The following is a 21,152-nucleotide window of genomic DNA, read 5'->3' on the forward strand; positions in this document are numbered from 1 at the left end:
ATATATATAGCTAAAGCTATTTGGAAGTTAAGAGGGTAGAAACGGATTCTATTGGACACACTGAATTTAAAGAATGAAGGTATATATTTAAAAAATAAAAAAATCTGATTTTCAGTATTTGAATATTGAGCACGTGTTTTGAATCAGTTAATCCTATAATAAATTAAAATAACACGTTATTAATATGAAGAAACGGTGATAAATTCAGCCGGTGGTCACGAGTTATTCAAGATAGAAAAAAGTTGAATGAAAATAGTAGAAAGTAAAGCAGAATTTACTCCAAACATTTAAGATCTACGGGATCTTCAGATCATGCAGTCAAAGTTTTTCAAAGAAGATGATGAGCTTGGTTACATTGTAGATCGCGATCGCAGCGGGTAAAGAAAACTAAATAAAGTTCAACTGAATGACCTGCAATCGATATCATTCAATCCAGTTTTTATTGTCTGTTTATAAAATTTGATTAACTGCATCGCTTGCAAATTTTTCAAGTAAAGGAAAATAATTGTCTAGAAATTACAATATTTTAAAATTTATTTTAAACGTATCATTATTATTTGGGCAGATGACAATATTATTTCTACTAATTCACAATTCTTATTTTGCTCTGTGAAAAATTCCGGTTGTGAATACGTCAAAAAAGTCAAATTACTATGTTCGCAAAATCTATTTTTACTGTAAAATTTTATTCCGCAATTTTTATAGCAATATTTATTTAATTACAGTGATTCAGTGATTTTATTAAAAAAAATATTACTGTAAAAATTTTGGTTTATTAGAATTTTGTTCCATTAAATTATACGGCAAAAATGGATATTGCGGCAAAAATAGCATTCATGCTGCCTTCAGTTATTCGAGATGAGTCCGAGCTAGCGTTTGATGGTCCGAGCCTCTCCGATCCCGAAAAGTTTTAATCAGAGCCCACCCGAGATATATGTCGGATAAAGGTCAAATTTTGCAGTCCCGATATAAGGCCTTTGCTGCCTATGCAAGGAAATTAGTCATTAAAACCTTTTTAACACAATTAATTAATAAATTTTACATTTTTTATACTTAATAACAGTACCAAACGCTTGTTTAAAAATATTAAAAATGTTTATGAAAATCTTATGAATCCAAGCCCGCCCGGGTTTGAAAACTTTTTTTAGTAAACGAGCCCACGGCTGGCCTGGGCTTTCGGGATCGTGGTGAGCCTATTTCATCTTTAGTACTTATGAACTTTCTGTACTTTAACGTAAGAGGTTTCTAAGCAGAACAATGTGGTTAATTTTGTAGCTTATCTGTACTTTGTTTTTTCCCAATAACCTTGATTTAAACAAAAATATCTAATCAACAAATTAAAACAGTTCATTAGACAGATTAATTCTATTTATAAATTGATGTGACCAAGCAATTACCAACTACAACAAGTTACAACATTGTTATTTAAGATAAGCAATCAGATAAGACTATCACAGGAAGTAATAATTATACGCATTGTTTGTTAAACAAAAGAAATGTGAATGATATGATTAGGATTAAATAATCTCTTTTTATGTAATGTATGAGATATTTATTTTTTAAAACCGTTCAGTTTGTAATAGATTAACATACCAACTATAGGAAAAATAGTGATAAACCACATTTTACTGTACTGGATAGCTTTTTTAAGGAGTGTTTTTGGAGGAAAAAAAAACACTATTTCCAAGAAGGCAAAAAGATGTTTGTGGTATTGTGGTGTTAGGGGAAATTTTTATTATTTCTATAGTACTTCTCTGTATAGTACTTCTCTGTATAGTACTTATCTTTTATATAGTATAGTACTTATAAGGATCAATTTAAAATTGACACTTTTATAAAAAGTGTGACCTATCCGTTATACCCAAGTACTTCAATATTTATTGGGATACATTAATTCATGCACTTCGATGCTTGCATACTTATTTTGATTCACATATACTGATTGGCAGGATTAACCCTCTAACTGTAATTAGTAATTTTTTTACATCAAAATGCGTTAAAAATAGCATTTTTTTTACATACTTTGAATCTACATTTAGAGTTAAAATATAAAAAAAATTTTAATTAGTATTTTTTTTAAAATATGGAAAAAGTTTGTCAGAAAATTGCAGAATGATCATTTAAAAGCAAAATTCTGAAAATAAATCTAGTTTTAATTATGATTTATTTTAGGAAATACAAAGGTAAAGTGTATATACTAATGAAAATATGCAAAAATACGTAAAAAAATTGTTTAGAAATGAATTTTAGTATGATAAACTTCGAAACAAGACCCGAGGTACTTTAAAACGCATTTCTTTGCTAATATTTTGCCAGTTTCAGTTTTCTGAGCAATAAACAGCAGACTTTGAAAAGAATGACATGCAAAACATGCTTGCATATTTCTCAGAAATATGTTATCCGCGATCAGAATGAATAATTGAAATTCACTGAAAAGCCGCAACCATGAAAAGTAAATCAGCGGGTTGCACTGTTATAAATAGAATGAAAAAGAAATCTCTACGGAAGTCACGGGTCGTGAAAAATTTTGCTACTTCTATACTGCTTTTGCCTTTCTTAACTAATATTTCTTATTAATACTTAACTTCTATATTGCCTTTAGAAATCGCAGCGTAAAGGTTATCTAATTTGCATTTATTTCATTGCGGAAGACCCGTGAACTGCTAAAAAGGGATATTTAAGTCTGACGTAATATTTAATCGCAATCAATTGGTCAGTGCAAACAAGGTATTATGGATGGTTAAAATAAGGTATATTCTGAAAAACAACAGCAGGGTATAAATACTAAGCAATTGATTTCAAAATTAAGTAAAATGTAAACATTCAGAATAAACAGTTAAAATAATTGGAATAGGTAATAGAATGTCAGATTGCCATTACCACACACACACAGACAGAGTACAACACGGGGATATATATTTACTTTAAATCCAGTAATCCAATGATTTCGGAGTGGTTAACATTTGACGCAAACTTGATGAAAGAAATAAAAAGTCACTCACCCAGTTAGAATTTCACGATTTCTAAGAATTTGTCTGAATTTATAATAAAAGATGGACTAAGAACATTTTAGCTTTACTACAGTCATTTTAAGTTAATACCGGCTTATATCTTGAAGAAAAAATTAACCTTAAATGAGGTAGAACTATGACCATAAGTGAGGTATTTATATTCAAATTATTTCACTTGATCTTTAATGCTGAAAGGTAGATAAAACTTTAAGTGTTGCAAAATAATTATTTTACTTTAATTATAAATATTAGTTTGAGAACAAGAGCTTTTTAATAAATTTGTTGGTTAACAAATCAGAGATAAGCTCAAGATGTAGTGCTCTTATGACACCACATGTGTATAGAGCTTCCTGTAAACTGACGAACATGCAAGGGTCCAGCAAAATCAACACCTATAATTTGGAACTGTTAAATATATTGACTTTACCTAATGGAACTTCAATCTGTTCCTCTGATTAAACATTTGCATGGTAAACACGTTAGAATAATCCCTTTTATTCCTTGCCGTTTTCTAATAATACAAAATTCTGACCGAAGTTTAGATTATACTTCTTACTCCTAGGTAATGCAAATGTATGTGAGTGTGACATATTAGAAGTATTGTAGGTGCATCATGTCCATCTATTCGAGCAAAGCATGTTTTTCAAAAAAAGAAAGTTTAGAAAACTGAAGTCTTCCTCCAAGTCTATTTTCCAGAAAAGGATTGAATCGACTTATTTCCGAATTTAATAGGTAACTAAAATTTGTTTTTTGGAGCTCACACGTCATTCTGAGAGCTATTTCCCTGAGACGTTCTTAGAAGATAATTTCTAGCTTCTTCCAGTACAAAGACTGTAAATTCTCTCGTTTTCCGTGTATGAGTTCGTGCATTGTGAATAAAGCGAAAGCACCAATATGGAGAAGTCTTTTATGCGAACTGTATCTTGAATAAACAGTGATGTTTAAGAGATTTCCAACACCTCTATCTTTCGATTTCTTATTATGGATATTTTTCGATTTTCAACCTTAGTATTTTTTTATTCTTTTGGCCACTTGTATGATGATTCAAACAAAAATGATGGACCATAGAGCATGATCTTATAAATGGGCAGGTGGTATTCCTTTAGCGTCAGAAGGGTGTTCTGAGCCATATCCCCATTGATTGGGAACTGTGTAGCTAAGAATTTCGGTAACGTGGTTATGTACTTCCAATGATTTGGATTTCCTTTAACGCCTTGACATATCATTTCTTGATATAGGAATGATCTTTGATTGCACTGTAAACAACAACTCGCAACGGAATGTCGTACAGAGATGCCAACTGCTCCGGACACGCCGAAATTATTTTTAAAAAACGGTAAATAACTACAAACTAAATTTTGCAAATATTTTACTCATTTTGCTTGCTTTTTAAAAGGTATGGCATGACATAACTACTATAAAGTGGTGAATTGTATAAGCCTACGAATTATTTAGAAATAGTGGTGGATAGAAATCTACTAAATTGAATTTATTAAACCAAGAATCGCAATTGATAAACTACCACTTTGATATATTTATTTGTTGTCCGGAGCAAGTTGGCATCTCTGGGTTGAAGACGTCTGAGACACGTCAATTATTGTTTTGACATAAGAAACAAATGAAGTCTCCCAGACGTCTTCGTATGTTAAGTGGTTAATCTATCACGTTAGAATCAAACCATAGAATTGCTTTACTAATATTTAAATTCGTCTCCTGGCAAAAATAATGAGGTAAGCGGGCACCAACCAAAGCTGCTAATAATTCCAGCCTCGGAAGAGTAACTCGCTTTAAAGGGAAAAGTCAATTCTTTCTACAAACTAGCTTTGTCTTAAGTGTAAAAAAGATATAAAGTTTCAGAAATATCACAAAATACATGTAAAGTAGCATCGGAGTTTGCAGATATACCAATCCATCTCGGTATGTGTTGATCGTTTAGGCAGTATAATTTTGATGACCATGCGCGCCATTGTTTAGCTATACCTAGCTGTAAAATTTCGTCCCTATGTATCCCCGTGATCCTTGTGTTTTATAATAAAATCTTTCCAATGACTGGTACAATAGGGGCCGGTACAGCCTGGTCGGTTGGGCGCTAGGCCCATGTCCAAGAGATCGTGGGTTCGATCCTCGCCGGTCGAAGACTCCCCGTGTNTCCATGTTCCCGTAACAAATCATACCTCTGGGGGTACAGATCTAGGAGTTTCCTTGTCTTCTAGATTGGGCTTAAAAATACAAGGCTACGTAGTTAAACACTAGTAGTCGTAAACCCAAAACGGGGTCGGCTGTTCAACGACGGTTATAAAATAAAATAAAATGACTGGTACAAAGCGGCGATAGCTCAGGGGATGGAGCGTTCGTCTTCCACTGAGGTGAACCGGGTTCGAATCCCAGCGATACCTGGTCGATACGAATTCCTCATCCAGCTTGTACCGATCACAGTGCTGACGTGAAATATCCTCAGTGGTAAATGGATGGTGAGTTAGAGTCCCCTTGCCGTCAGGCTAACCATAGTAGGTTTTCGTGGTCTTCCTCTTCATGTAGCGCAAATGGAGTTAGTTCCATCAAAAAAGTCCTCCACGAAGGCGAGTTTCACCCAATCCCTTGTTTTCTGGATGGGGTTCAAAATTACAAGGCTACGGAGGGGAGCATTAATAGTCGTAAACCCAAAATTGAGTCGGCTGTTCAACGACGGTTACAAAATAAAATATAAAATGACTGATACTGAAGCAAACATTCCTAAAGGATCATAAAACTTTAATATAGATTTTAAGAGCAGATGTTTTGTAGCTAGTTTTTGGCTTTAGTCAGAAATTTTTCTTTGATTTCCTAATGAAATGTATCTTCTTCAGTGTTTAAGCTGCCTCCCAAAATTTGAAAATCATTGACGAAAGTTAGGTTTTCTTGTATCCACTTTATTTTCAAAGTTGTCGAATTAGTAAATCATTTTGCTAATGGGAGACTTATGGGGGATGTTAAATCTCTTCGTAAAAAGTAATAGCGTCTTCATCTGTTTTTCTACACCCATAGCAAAATCGTCCAGAAAATCAGATTTCTCAAAGTATTTTGAAGCTGTTGGGCAGAAAATAGAAATGGGCTGTAAGTTAATCCGAATGGCAAACGCTTGAAACAGGAAGTCAAACTTTTATTGCCAAGAGTTATTATCTATATCAGACTTGATTTAATTCAAAGAAAGCTCGTTACGTCCCAATCTACTTCGGCTAATATGCTAACTGAATAAAACTTCCAGCTGCTGAAATAGCTATCAGATGCCGTCTAAATATTGAAATATTTTTTTTATTCAGTTATTAAGTAATTGAAGAGAGAAAGAGAGTAAAAAGAACCATGCATGGAGTTTTGGATTTAAAAACGTCTTTGATTCCCCAGGTCATTAATGAGGCAGTTTTCAAGAAAAGAATTAGTTTTGAAAACAACTTCTTGCTCTTGTATTGTTACAGCTGATGTTTCTACAAACACAATTGTCACATATAATATTTCGTCACTAAGCTTGTCAATTAGTTAGACAAATGTTAATTAAAATAATTTTTGCGTTTGTCGTAACAAAGAAAATTCAAGATTTATTACTTTTGTTTTAAAAATTATCTTTCAATTTTGTTTTTAGTAAAGAAACATATTTCTATTAGATTTTTCATCCACATGCACATTCAAATTAAATGTAGAATATGCTTACAAGTATGCACGATTACACATCATTATAATTTGAGTTTATTTCAATTTAAAATAATTTATGCTCAATAATTTAAAACAAAAAAATATATATATTTTAAAGATTAACGGTATAAAACACTATTGAACAAAAAATTTATCTATAAATTTAATGTTGAAAATACTTTGAATTATTTAAAATTAGAATGAATGATAAATTTTCTTTTATTCAGTAGAGTAGTTTTGAATCAGTATTTAAATTAAAATTACGTATTAAAATGTTCCTATTTTTGTTCATATCTTACCCAAATAAAGTACATAAAGTACTACGGAAGCAAGAAATGCGCCAACATATTGTGCGAAAAAGTAGGGCATGACTTTCTCCCATTTAAATTTTCCAATACTGGCAAACGCTACTGTTATAGCCGGGTTTGCATGACAACCTAAGGGATAAAAAAAAAAACTAATTAGAAAATTTCAGTTCCTATTTAAATCTATCAATCAAATTATTACATCATTCATAGCTAATGTGATAGACTTTTATGTTTTAATCATTGCCAACTATCGTAACAAAAACCAAGTCGTAGGCATTCAAAACATAATATAGAATCAATTTTCTGAGACTTTCGGAGACTTTTAATGAAATCCAAGGTGTGACAGTAAAGTAAAAAGTTTGAAAGTGTAGCACTTGATCTGTCAACAATAAAAACACGCAAGTATATGATGCATCGCTAATACACAGAGCCGGATTATACCTTTCGTAGGCCCTAGGCACAGCCGTTTATGGGCCCTCCCCTCCTTCCCCCACTCCTCCCCTCTTTTCAAAATATATGCTAAAATTTTCTTCGTATGGAAACGTATTACGCCATTTTAGATGTATTAATTTCAGAAATGACTAAAAGGCGTAAAGCTTACAGTGATTTGTACGATAATTTCGGTTTTCTTGTTCACAAAAATTTGTCAGAATCTGAGATTAAACTAAAAGCGCAAAATTTGGTGAAAATTTACTCATCCGATTTAGAGGAAAACTTTGTAGATGAATTTTTACTATTTTCAAATTTGTATGAACATAAATCTGCACAAGAAATGTTGAAGGCTCAAATTAAAGATAAACTTGTGAATACTTTTCCTAACGTTCACATTGCATTAAGAATATATTTGTCGATTCTTGGATCAAATGCAGAAGGAGAAAGATCCTTCTCCAGATTAAAATTGATAAAAAATTATTTGCGTTCAACAATGAATCAAGATCGTTTGGCATCGCTCGCACTTATGTCTATTGAATACGACATTTTGCGTAGTTTGGAATTCGACAGCATAATACAAGATTTCGTTGAATCCAAAAATCGCAAAAAAGTAATATATTAGATCATAAGATTCTGCAAAATAATTTATTACCGAAAAATATTATATTTTTATTTGTATCTTCATAATTTTGTGCAAAATACACTTGTTGTTTTTAAAGCTAAATTATTTTTGTCAACAAATTTTTTTCTCCCAAGTTTTTCGTAGGCCCCTGAATTTCGTAGGCCCTAGGCACGTGCCTAGCGTGCCTATAGGTTAATCCGGCCCTGCTAATACAGATAATGTTCGTTAAAGTAAAACACAATGAAATTATACTTAAATACAATTCGGGAATTGATTTTTTTAAGTGTGCTTTGACACTAAGTTTGTGCAGCTGTGCAGTTTGAATTCTGCTTAATTGTTATATCTTCAAAATTTTAGCAGGTCTTTGAAGGCAATGTTTTGTCTAGGCTCTTATTTTCATTAAGTTTAATGCAACCAAGGAAGGTAGGAAATGAAAGAATCCATTGAATCATCGCTTCGAAAAGCATGCAACTTTAATCACTTGCGTTGCCAAAACATTCAGAGATATACTTACCGAAATAATCAATCTCCAATTCAGTACTCCCAGAGGTATTGATTTGTTATGGCAACATAGAGGACTTTACGACTCGACAGACTTTAGTCACCATTTACAGCACGGGGAGCTTTCAGTCGGCGGGTTTAGAACCCACGAACTCTCGGACATGGGCCCAGCGCCCTACCGACCAGGCTATCCCGGCCCTGGATAAATGAATGGAGTATATGATTGGATCCTCCCTATAAAACGGGTTTGGACGCGTGTGTGGCTGAATGTATTCTTGGCAATAGATCGTGCCACTAAAAAATTAAAAAACGCACCATCTGCCTAAAGAATTCTCTTGATTTCAAGCAGGCTTGCTGGTATTAGCAAGAGGCATAAGTAACAACATCTTCCTTTTTGCATTGTACTTGCAATGGGAGGTTCATATCTTCTGCTAATTTTTTTGTTAGTTTATAACTTCTTGCATCAGGTCTGGACCAATGGCTAATCAGCTTGGATAAGAAACAACAGCCTTACAGTAAGTCTCACCCTTAACTTTGGGCTAAATGTTAACTACCCGAACTAAATCAGGATAAATGAGGAATGAACGATGCATATTTTAGTTAGCTTAAAGGTACGTCGGCTCACTTAAGGTCAGGTGGATGAGAAAAAGAAATATGAAGACTTTACTAAATAGTTGGGCGAAATGTAGAGAGTTTGCTAAATCGATTTTTCAGTATATAAACAAACGCAAAGTCTTAACAAATATTGAAGTGACTCGTACTTCTTGAGGCTGCTTATCGAATTTCATGTACAGTATCGTGAACATTTAACGCGTAAATAGAAGACTCACCAGAAGCTTCTCCTGAAACTGCGATTGCCACCATTAGAGCTAGACCCCATCCCAGAGGAGCAGCAACAGAACTAGTGGACTGGGTGAAAACTAAAACTGCGTTCATAGCATTACCAAAGAGCTGTAAAAAGAAAAGAGACTATTTTAAACAAAGATTTGTGCACAAATAAACGGAATACTGGAAAATACAGAGAAAATAAAAAGAAGTTATCAAAATTTAATTTAAGTGGAGATGGATTTGTTTAAGAATAGCTGAACCGATTGAAAAGCAGCTGGTCACGATGATTTTAAAATTTCAAACATAAGGGTTATAGCACTCATAGAAAAAAAGAGGACTGGATTCATATTTTTGAATTAATCCATTAATGTATAAGTCGCAATTTTTCATTATTGTACATTATCAAATGTATCAAACATTATCAAACATATGTATCAAACATTAAAAGAACGCTTTGGCAAGAAAACGTTGATAATTAACTCTCATTTGAATAAATCATTGAGTTTAACCCCAGTAGAAAAATCAGCAGATATTTTTTCATTAAGAAAACTTATTGATTCTTGTCAAGCCGAAATAAGGAATTTAGAATCTTTGGGAATTGAACAAGAAAATTATGGGGCTTTACTTTACTCCTATACTTATTAAATTATTTCCCTCAGATATAGTGTTAGAAATAACTAGGGCCCGGATTTTGATGACATTTGCATTTTTTTTTTGCATTTTTGGACATTTTTTGTCCTTTAGAGCATTTTTTGAGATTTATAGGGCATTCTCTTTAATTTTTGGGGCGNGCTGGTCGCGATGATTTTAAAATTTCAAACATAAGGGTTATAGCACTCACAGAAAAAAAGAGGACTGGATTCATATTTTTGAATTAACCCATTAATGTATAAGTCGCAATTTTTCATTATTGTACAATTGAAACATTAAAAGAACGCTTTGGCAAGAAAACGTCGATAATTAACTCTCATTTGAATAAATCATCGAGTTTAACCCCAGTAGAAAAATCAACAGATATTTTTTCATTAAGAAAACTTATTGATTCTTGTCAAGCCGAAATAAGGAATTTAGAATCTTTGGCAATTGAACAAGAAAATTATGGGGCTTTACTCTGTCCTATACTTATTAAATTATTTCCCTCAGATATAGTGTTAGAAATAACTAAAGAATATAGCAATGATGACGAGTGGAAAATATCAGAGATCCTAGAAATTTTAAAAAGGATGTAATTAGCCGAGAAAAAGCCACATCCTCTATAACACGAGTTTCAGAATGTTCCCTCCTCAAAGCGTAGCAGTGGAGCCGAGAATTCGAATAAACAAAATAAAAAACCGCATATCAACAGCGTCAGGTTTATTAAATGAATCGAGTAATAATAATTAAAAAAAATGTATCTCTTGCTATAACTATAGACATAATTTATGGGATTGTAAGGAATTCAAAATGAAATAAATAAATAGATGAGAAAATGGATATTTTAAAGAGGAGCGGTTGTTGCTTTATTTATTTTCGATTTGGTCATACGGCTGAAAAATGCAGGAGTTTTGTAAAATGCGATGTATGTTTTAGACGTTATTATGCATTTATGTGTCCGGAAAAGAAAACAGATAGTAAAGCAGAAAGTATGGTTTTAATTTGCAATCCGGAAGTATTAATGCAATTGTAACAATTAGCTTAATAAACAGACAAAAAGAAATCGTTATACGGAGATTGATAGACACGGGGACCCAAAAGTCGTATCTTTTAAAAGAAACAATAAGTAAAATAGGTTACAAACCAATAAGGCAAGAAAACTCAAATCATTGTCTTTTCGGTGGATTGCAAAGAACACATCAGCATGATAAATATAAAAAAATTTTGAGCAATTTAAATCGGGATTATTTTTGTAATTTTGAAGTTTATGATCAGGTAAAAATTCGGACAGAAATTCCTAAAATAAGAAACGGCTCGTGGATAAAAGTAAGTGGTTGCAAGAGATGCCGAAGACCATTTTAATCGCAATATAAAGGAACTTGAAGATGGGAGATATGAAAGGAGCCTTCCGTGGATCTTCCTTGGCCTGATTCTAGAAGTGTAGCTGAAAGAAGATTGAAGAACTGCGTTGAGTCCTTAAAGAAATCAGAAACATTAGAAGATTATGAAGCAGTATTTAAAGAATGGCTGCAAGAGGGAATTATCGAAGAAGTTGGCCCGGACGATACCAGGGCTAAAGAGAATAGAAGGGCTAGTTCACTCCGCTCTTAGAGCTGAAGCTACGATCGCTCTTAACCTAAAAGATAAAAAGAAACATTCATTTTTATTAAATGGATGTCCAATATATATTTNTGCATCTTTCTCTTTGCAAAAATAAGTTAGACTTTTTCTGGTTATTAGCTTTCAAACTTTACGTAATTAAAACATTATATCTACATATTCTTTTATAATAATAAGTTAAGTTAAATTTAGAATCCCTGATTTTAAAATATGCCTTTAATAGCAATTTGTTCATACTTAATCATTAGGAAACATCAACCTTAAACGCTAATTACTGAAACAAAATAATTTAGGAGAATTCCAACTATATACTATATATTTTATTTATACTTTTTATTTGCATTTTAATTTTCTCTGACTTTATCCATTTTTTAATTTTTTTCACCTGCCTTTCTTTTTGAAGTAACGAGGCGGTTTCGAATTTAGATAATGAATTTTTATAAAAGTTCTTAACGACAGAATAAACGTATTGCTGTTTTATATTAACTGCATCATTTCGAAATCCATTCTTTGCATAGTTGTTCATTTATTTTAGGGAACACGCGGAAAATTATATTTTTTCCTTTTGTTCTTCTATCAAAATTTTTTCAAGTTGCAATCGCGCAAACTGGCATTTCGATAATAGTTTTAAACTCTTGTAAATTCACTGCAAAAACTGAGGAAAGTCATTATAGAAAATAACAAATGTCTTAGAATATCTCGCAAAAAGAAATGCTCCAATATTAGTTAGAGCTAGTAAAGCCGAGCGCTCCGTTCTTGAAGTAAAAGTGCGAGCTTTGCGCCAAAGTGACGTCACTATGGAAAATCAGAGGATTGGCGCGGCGAGAGCTACTTCAAAGGAGCGAACCAGCCCTTCTATTCTCTTTAGCCCTGGGACGATACAGCCATCTGGGCTAACTTCGTACCATTAACTGGGTGTTAATTGTTTCGTATGAATTTTCTTTGTATCTATCATATGCAAAGCGTTCCATTCTGTGACAACTCTGTGTAAATTGACACACCTGATATTTTTTTTATCCCCTCAACATCAATTTTAAGATAAACTTCATTTGTGGGAAAATTCATTTGAACTCTTTTGTTGTCGAACTGAAATAAACTTATTTCAAATCAAAATTGTATGTAAAAAAGATCATCATAAAGATTTCCAATAGATAAAAACCAAAAAATAATAGCTGTATTAGGAGTGACCTACATAAAGACTTTCTAGAGTAGTAAACATTATTTTACTACAAGGAAATAACATTTACAATAAAAACTATAATAAATAAAATGTACAGGTTTTAAGGAATCACAGTACCCTTGAAACATTTTTTTTTAAAATAAAAGTATAATCATTCATTTTGTGAATGCTTTACATGCTCATTTAACCTATAATCAATAATTTATCTTCAAAAAATAGTTAAACTGTTTTATTTTTTTATAATTTTAAAAGACATTGAAAAATTCAATATTTTTAAATCTCTAAAGGCTTTTTTATTTTAACATATTTTCAAAAACAAATTTTTTCTTTGTGCTTGCAATATTCATCTTAACAATTTTGTGCATCCATTTGTTGATATATCAATTAGAACATTTTTAATAGATTATTTTGTAAAAATGTAGAAAAAAAAGTTAGAAATTCCTGTTAAGTATATATAACATGCTGTAAAAATTGTAGTAATGCTTATTCCATGCACAGTTTAAATAAGTGTATCATACTTAAGATAAAAAAGTTTACTTCAAAGCCTTATCTTAAATAGAAAAAATTCTTTAGGGATTTAATTAAGATTAAAACACAAAATAATGATCTATGAGAAAAACCACTTTAAAATCTATTTGCTGATCAAGTTTCTGTTTTAAGGGCAATCTAAAATCATTCATAACTTTTTTTTAAATGTAGATAAAAAGATGATTTTTTTTCAGCGCATTTGAAATAGTTTGAAGTTTTATTATAAGCAATAAAATAAACATCGATGTTGTCATTTTTTTGGGTACTATGACCCATTAATAACCCGCAAACTTTTTTAAACTGATGCTAGGAGTCTCGGGACCCTTATTAAGCAGGTGAAAAAGATACAGACTAATATAAAACATTTCAAACTATTATAACTTCGAATTAAAATGTTGTAAAATTCTGAGATTTGAGCTAATAAAAACGATATTGCAAGCAATATTTTTCTTATTAGACACTGTTATTAAGCACTTAGAAAAAAAAAAATTCTAATGCCCACCTGTGTTAACATCCGTCAATTCAGGCATATACAGGGCGATTTTGTTGGCCTCTAGCTCAAGGGCACCATATTAGGTGGGCCAGCGTCGCTCCCACAGTAAAGATAGACAGTACAGAGATTGAAAAACATCCATTCCTTGCCCGGGATTTGAACCCCGAACCTTTCTGATGCAAGGACAGTTCCCTGCCCCCTACACAGGCCGGTCGACGCTTGGAGAAAATAGAAAAACAAATATGCATACATTTTAAAATGTATGACACTGAAAAAAATTATTTTAACTGAAAAATGGTTTGAAAAAGTTTTCTGAAATGTATAGCCTTAATAATGTGTATTTAAAAAATAATGCTGTTTGATATGTGAAAGGGTCAAAATAAAGCTCGGTAAAAAAAATTAGGTAATCAATCAAATAATTTTTGAAAAATCATGTGGCCAAAAGTTGCATAATTCCTTCTTATTCGTTTTGTTTGATATTTTCCTAGGTGACGAAAATTGATTGCAAAATATATTTTTTAATTAGTTCAAAGTTTAGAATTGTACTTAGGCTATCTGAGAAGTAGTATCGATCTACGTTATTGTTCAAACCAATTAATTCTTGTTTTCCAGTATAAGATAAAGGATAAACGATGCAAAATGATTATCATCTACTTCGTTAAAAAGTGGAGACATCTCATGATAGTGAACTTCATGTTTAATTTCTTAAAAAGGTGGAAAGAAATATTTTATATATAAATATAAAAATCTTCATTTGTACTGTTTAGCGATGTACCGAGGGCAAACATTTTACTGAGTCTGGCACCGGGTAAAAGCTTCACTTGTTACCTGGCTGTTTTCGGATGCCCGGTGGAATATGTAATTATTACTTTAATTCTTTTGGTAAAAGTGCAACCAAAAACAATCAAACTGTTTTCAATAATATTTTCTTCCACTAAACGTCATAAACTCACAATCACTAAATTAAAACTGTTACCAGCATTGTACTTTCTTCGTCAGTTTGAATGAAAAAGTACAAAATAATTACATTCTTTTTACTTTTCAGATTTGTCACTTCAGTTTGAAAACAAGGCTTATGCAACGTGCAAAATATTGGATCATCTATATATATATTTCTCTTACACGGCACCAAAAAAAGCCTCATTACAACTCCCCGAATGGCAACGTTAGAAAATCGACCAATGATTGCTGCTAAAAATGCCACATGCCAAATGTCACATGAGGTGGCTCAACATATAGCGCTTTTAGAAAAGGAAACAATAACCAGAGTGAGCATTATCAGGTTGTTCAATTCAGTTTCATGCCCTAAAAACATGATAATATTTAATTTAAACTCAATTAGGAATTAATTAGGCTGGCCTTCTCCATGACTTTAAATAAGTCACATAGTTAGACTTTTGAGAAAATCAGTTTAGTATTGACTAAACAAGTTTTTAGTCATGGACAACTTTATGTTGGCCTGTCAAGAGTTAAGTCATTTGACAGCCTTTCAGTAATTGCTCCAAGATGCCAAATCTATAATTGTGTTTTCAAAGAAATTCTAAATGCTTAGTGTTAATTTCTTAGAGCTTTGCAGAAAAAAATGTTTTTTGGAAAAAATTTAATTGAAACTTCTATTGGCAGTAGGCAAGGGGAACTGCCAAAATCAAAACTCCCCGATTAGAAATGCAGCATGGCGACCTCCACGTGGTATTTCTCGGGTAATGCTAACAGCCATGCATTTTAATTTATTGTATGTAAAACATCCTTATTTTGTTCTAAAATGTTATGTACTTTATCACAAATGTTAATTAATATAGAAATTGATTTCAATAATGCTGATCACCAAAAAATATTTCATTTGGCGATAAAACAAATTTTTGTGTTCTTGAAAATGAAAGACTTTTTGAGGGTTATTATCTCACAAGGAAAAGTTAGGGTTTAAAGTTTATATTTTTAAATAATAAAATTTTTTTCTAAAACTTTCAGAATTTCTAGCATTAACTAATTTATTATACACATTTAGTTGAATTTAGGTGAGTAACTGCAATATTTGATAATTTATTTTGCTAATATGTTTCTCATTTAGCTAATGTTTTGATTTTTTCACCATGTACAATCTAAATAGCTAATATACTTTTTTAAAAGCCAATAAGAACATTGATAGAATTCTTCTACATAAGTACAATACTATGTCTTTGATGATAAAATACTATGTCTTTGATGATAATATACTATGTCTTTGTGCTAGAACATTGTGTTCATTGGCGAGCGAGCGCAGTGAGCCATGGTACACGGCGTGAACCACATAGGATTGCGTAGCAATTCTCGGGGGTTGGCGAGGGTCAGCGAGCAGGGGGCGGAGCCTCCTAGTTTCATATATTGCGGGTTGGGTTTTAGTATTGTATACAATGCTTAGGCATTGAATACGATCTCAGTTTCCAACTTTGACTTTAAAATATCTACTTTATATCATTAAAAAGGTACAAATATCTGAAATTGATCGTAATTATTATAATAATTATTAATTTATCAATTAAAATACACATTTGTAATTAATCTCTGTCACTGAAATTTTACTTAAAAGATACGAACTAACTCCAACTGTTATGATAAGTGAGTTCTGATTCCCGGAAATATACCTATGAATGTTGGGTAATATTTTCTTCTTAACATAGGTTTACGGGACACGTCATTTTGACGGATTTCGACTTTTGTAAGGAAAATTATAAAACCCGTTTGAATTTTTATTTTATCTCTTGTAATGACTTTTAACCATTGATCGAAGTAAATATATATTAAATGCTATTTTCATCAAAACGTTGAAATATTGAAATTCTCTATGTGGTATACCTATTTCTACGGATATGCGTCAATTTGACGCGATCATGAAGTTTAAGTAAATAAGAAATCATCGCATCAATAATAAATAGGAATGTGCCGACAATACTTCGATTCGTTATCTCAAATAAAACAAGTGATAAACAACTGTTGCCGATAAGTAATAATGGAAAGAACAAACGCAGAATGTCAATTGATGTCAGCGTGTCAGTGTTTGAAGGTTTCAGTTGCTTAGTTCGAGTATTGAAACATAAAATACTAGAATATTTCATAAATATATATCTTCATTTTTTTCTTATAGTATACACGTACATTCATTTTTAAGTGCAGAGATGCCAACTGCTCCGGACACGCGAAAATAATTAAAAAAATGGTAAATAACAACAAAGTAAATTTTTAAATATGAAGTGGTAAATTATATAGGCCTACGAATTATTTAGAAATAGTGGTGGATAAAAATCTACTCAATTGAATTTATTAAACTAAGAATCACAATTCTTTCATACGTCAAATTGACGTGTGTCCGTAGAGATAGGTATATAAGAAACGTCCGTAAACCTAGTGTTAATAATAGTGAATACTGGTTTGAATTATTAATATTATTTGATGATTGTATTGGCTGGGCAATAAATAAAAAATTTCATTATTTATTTCGATTAAAAGTAAAGTTATTCGTATCTGAAATTTAGTTTTATTTCTTAAACTGAGCCATTTATCATTTAAGAGTTGTTAGTTTAAAAAGACGACATTCGAATAGAAACGTTTTTAAATTTGGACAGCTTTTTTTAAAAAATTGCTAATGTATGTAATACAGTCAAACCTCGTTATAGTGAACCTTTAAGGGACCAAAATTATGGTTCGCTATAACTGGGATTTCACTATATCCGTACTGTAAACAATTTTAACTCATTTTTTTCCGAACTGCTCCCCTTTATTACGCATTATTTAAATAAATAACCCATAAAAAGAAATACAAAAATTGTTTAAAAAAAAAGTATGTAGTAACAGAAAATGTGTTAACTTTTATTTTTTATTACTCTTCGTCTTGATTACAAAAAATTTAGGGGATGTCCTTTATTTAGAGATGGGAAACTGAGATAAAAGAAGTAAATAAGAAAAAATGCTTATGGCTACATTCCACGCAATAGATGGTTTTAAAAATCGGTATATGTATTTTATGTGGAAATTTCAAAATTACCAAAAAATGAAGAAGAAAAAATCAGTGGAAGACAAAAAAAAAAAGTTCATAATATCCAATTTCCTCTCTTCTTTTCGTTCCCATACATCCACAAAAAGTAATGTATTTAATATGTGTATAGCAAAGCACGGGGCGAATATTTCGTTCACTATATCCGGGAGTTCGCTATAAACCATGTTCACTATGGCGGTGTTCGACTGTAGAAATTGTTTTAAGACTTCATTTACATATAGACACTTCTTATAAATAATGCATACGTAACTTTAAAACACAGTTTTATTTTAATAATTTTTAAAGCTAAACGGTGTTTATTTTGAATTACCAAACTAATTGCATCATTGGCGAATAGTTCTGGTGATTTGAATGTGGAATTTTTAACAAAGTATGACTCTTAATACCCATGCATTCTTAACAAAGTATTTCTGCTCATTAAATTGTTTTTTTATTTTATAATAATAAAACCATGTTTAATCCTTAAGGAAAACTTTGATCAAATAGTTGTTTAATGCAGCATATTATTACCCACAAAGCTGGTAATTATATCTTCTAAATTTTAAATCGACCACCAAATTATATTTACAGCACGAACATACCAGTCTTGGGTATTCACAAAAATTGCCTGTTTGAGTTAAAAATAGGGTGTATTCGTCACGGCGCCAATTAGGTACTAGCAATTAAGAACTACAATTTTAAACAAAAGAAATTGCATTTTTTGATAGTTTATCTCTTTAAGATTATTGTATCAAAATATTGAAATGACTTTTGTAAAAATGTAAAAGTTATAGCGTAATATGTCAAGCGCGTGGCATAGGGCGCGCAGTGACCTGAAAGATTATATGGACCCGTGAGCTCAGTTATCTTATCTTTATGGACCTGATATTGATGCATTGTATATGGATGATTGACACAAAAAAGTTTCAACGCAATTTACTTGAAAGTATGTTTCTCTATCTCTAACTACTGCAATTTTCAACCGATTTACAACAAATTTTGTCTCAAAATGTTCACAACAAGTATAGTTTTCACTGCACGTTGGGATTTTTTTTTTTTTTTTAAATTGGGTTGACTGGTTTTTAGTAATCCACAAAAATGTAACTAATTTTATGTCATTTTTTAAGTCTTTTTCCTCAAAACGCAGCTATTTTGTAAGAAAGAAGAAAAAAATATTTTTAATTCCTGGGGAGCAACATTCTTAAAGTTTAAAAAAAAATCAAAATGGAATCAAATTTCGATGATTTTTTTTCAAGTTATGAGTTCAGCAAGTTATGGATGATTTTTTTTTAAAAAAAAGTTATAAACTATATATTAGATCAGAGCTACTTTTTTTTTAATTTTTTTGATTTCGTAACATAATGAAAATTAAAATATGTATACAGTCGAACTCGTTTATAACGAGCACAAAGGGACCGTAACATGTACTCGTTAAATCCGAGTGCTCGTAATAAACGGGTCCTTAAGGCAGACGTGCAACCAGAAGTGGGGGGGTGGGCTTGGGAGGTCAAATGATTGAGTTGACTTAAAATTTAATTAATACTTACTTACTTTAATTACATTAATTAATTTAATTAAAAACTTTTCTTAATTTAATGACAGCTAACTCCCCAACCAGCAAAAAAATTTCTAGTTGCGCTACAGTCTTTAAAGAAAGATAAAATAAAGGAAAAGATTCTTACCAAAACATTTATTTTTTTCATTAATTTAGATATTTAAAATAGTTTGTCAGCTTACTTTGAACTCGCTCATTTCATATCATTTTGAAAAAAAGATAAGACAGAAAGACTAGAAAGATGAGAAAAAAGGTTGCAAGACAGAAAAATATTGCTCGCTAAAACCGAGTGTTGCTCGTTAAAAGCGACTTCTGTTCCATAGACTTAACATTGATCCAACGAAATATTCTCGTTTCCCTCGGTAAATCCGAGTTCTCGTTAAATCAGAGCTCGTTATAAACGAGTTCGACTGTATTGCAAAATGAAAGCGGACCATCCTGAATCACTCTTCATCTAATGATTGGATCTTCAAGTTCTGGGATTCCTTCTTAATGATTAGAAGGGAAGACCTCAAATACGCTAATTAATTTGTGAGGAAGACATTGTAACTAAGTTACGCAATCAAACACAAAAATGTACTTTCTCTCAATACACATGCCTGTTTTTTCAACGGATTCGGGTTTCTGACCTCCAAAATATATTGGGTAGCCTCAATCTGGGATATATGGTTCCCATAGTTTGGTCAGGAGAGCGATCCAAAGTTCGGACCCCTTAATGTTGCTTACACTTTTTGCTTATTTCGCAATTTCTCGAGAACTTAGCGAATTAAAAAAATTTTGCTCAAAATTATAAAATTCGTTTATCCAAAGATAATTCCATGCGAAGAATAAATTTTAGTAAATATTTATTATTTTTGATTATATAATTTAGTAGTAGACGAAAAAAATGGGAATTGCAAGGAATGCAGTTTCTCGCATCGTTTTAAATTATGAAAATTAACATGGCAAAATAGAAAATTTGAGTGAAATCGGTCGAATTGTTTCTGAGAAATTCAATTTTATAGAAGTCTTTCATCAAAATTTAAGTTTCTCAGGAGCCATTCAACCGATTTCACTCAGATTTTGGATTTTTCAATGAAAAATTAAATAATTTGAAATGATTTAAATAGTTTTATGCCTTACCATTCAAAATTTGCTTCAACTTTTATTAAATAAAATAATAATATTTACTAACATTTACTTTTTGCAAGGATAAACGAATTTGTAATTGAGTGCAAAAATTTTTTAATTCCCTTAAAAAGTTCTCGAGATATAGCAAAATATGCAAAAGGTAAAATTATCATTAAGGGGTCCAAACGATGGATCGCTCTCCTGACCAAACTATGGGGACTATATTTCCCATATATAAATCCCTATATTTTGGTGATAATAAAATCCGAATCTGTTGGAAAAAAAAGTATGTTTATTCAGAGAAAGTACGTTTCTACGTCTGATTTCATTACTTAAAATATCGTCTGTTCTAATCAATTAGCATATTTGAGGTTACTTCCCTGAACCATTAAGAATGAGTCCTAGAACATGAAGATCTGATTATTAGATCAAAAGTTATTCAGATTGGTCAGTTTTTTTTTTTTGCGCACTGTACAACATGATAAAAAATGTATTAAGCTAAGTTAATCATAATCGTTTCAAATTTCATTAAAAAATCTTTCTTTTTTACAGGCTTCTACTGTGTTATTATCCCTAAACCACATGGTAGTGTCGAATCACGTGGTATTGCAAGGCGTGTTAACACTGTAGCTTTAAGGCTTGGGTTTATTACCACG

General features: G+C 31.6%; 1 protein-coding gene across 4 annotated transcripts in view; it reads right to left on the reverse strand.

Moving 5' to 3' along the window:
* LOC107442900 (aquaporin-7) overlaps positions 1 to 21,152 on the reverse strand; it is a 39,608-nt gene that overhangs the window by 11,170 nt on the left and 7,286 nt on the right. For 3 of the 4 annotated variants that reach the window (XM_043050035.2, XM_016056580.3, XM_071178248.1), the window contains 2 exons: positions 9,371 to 9,491; positions 6,977 to 7,114 (listed from right to left, as the gene is read on the reverse strand). In XM_043050035.2, coding sequence (XP_042905969.1) covers positions 6,977 to 7,114; positions 9,371 to 9,491 — 259 coding nt within the window. Of the gene's footprint in view, positions 1 to 6,976; positions 7,115 to 9,370; positions 9,492 to 13,831; positions 13,969 to 21,152 lie in introns of those variants that run through there. The other variant, XM_071178247.1, reaches the window with a different exon arrangement.

The sequence above is a fragment of the Parasteatoda tepidariorum genome, chromosome 3 (assembly GCF_043381705.1).
Source record: "Parasteatoda tepidariorum isolate YZ-2023 chromosome 3, CAS_Ptep_4.0, whole genome shotgun sequence".
In the NCBI taxonomy this organism is placed as follows: domain Eukaryota; kingdom Metazoa; phylum Arthropoda; class Arachnida; order Araneae; family Theridiidae; genus Parasteatoda; species Parasteatoda tepidariorum.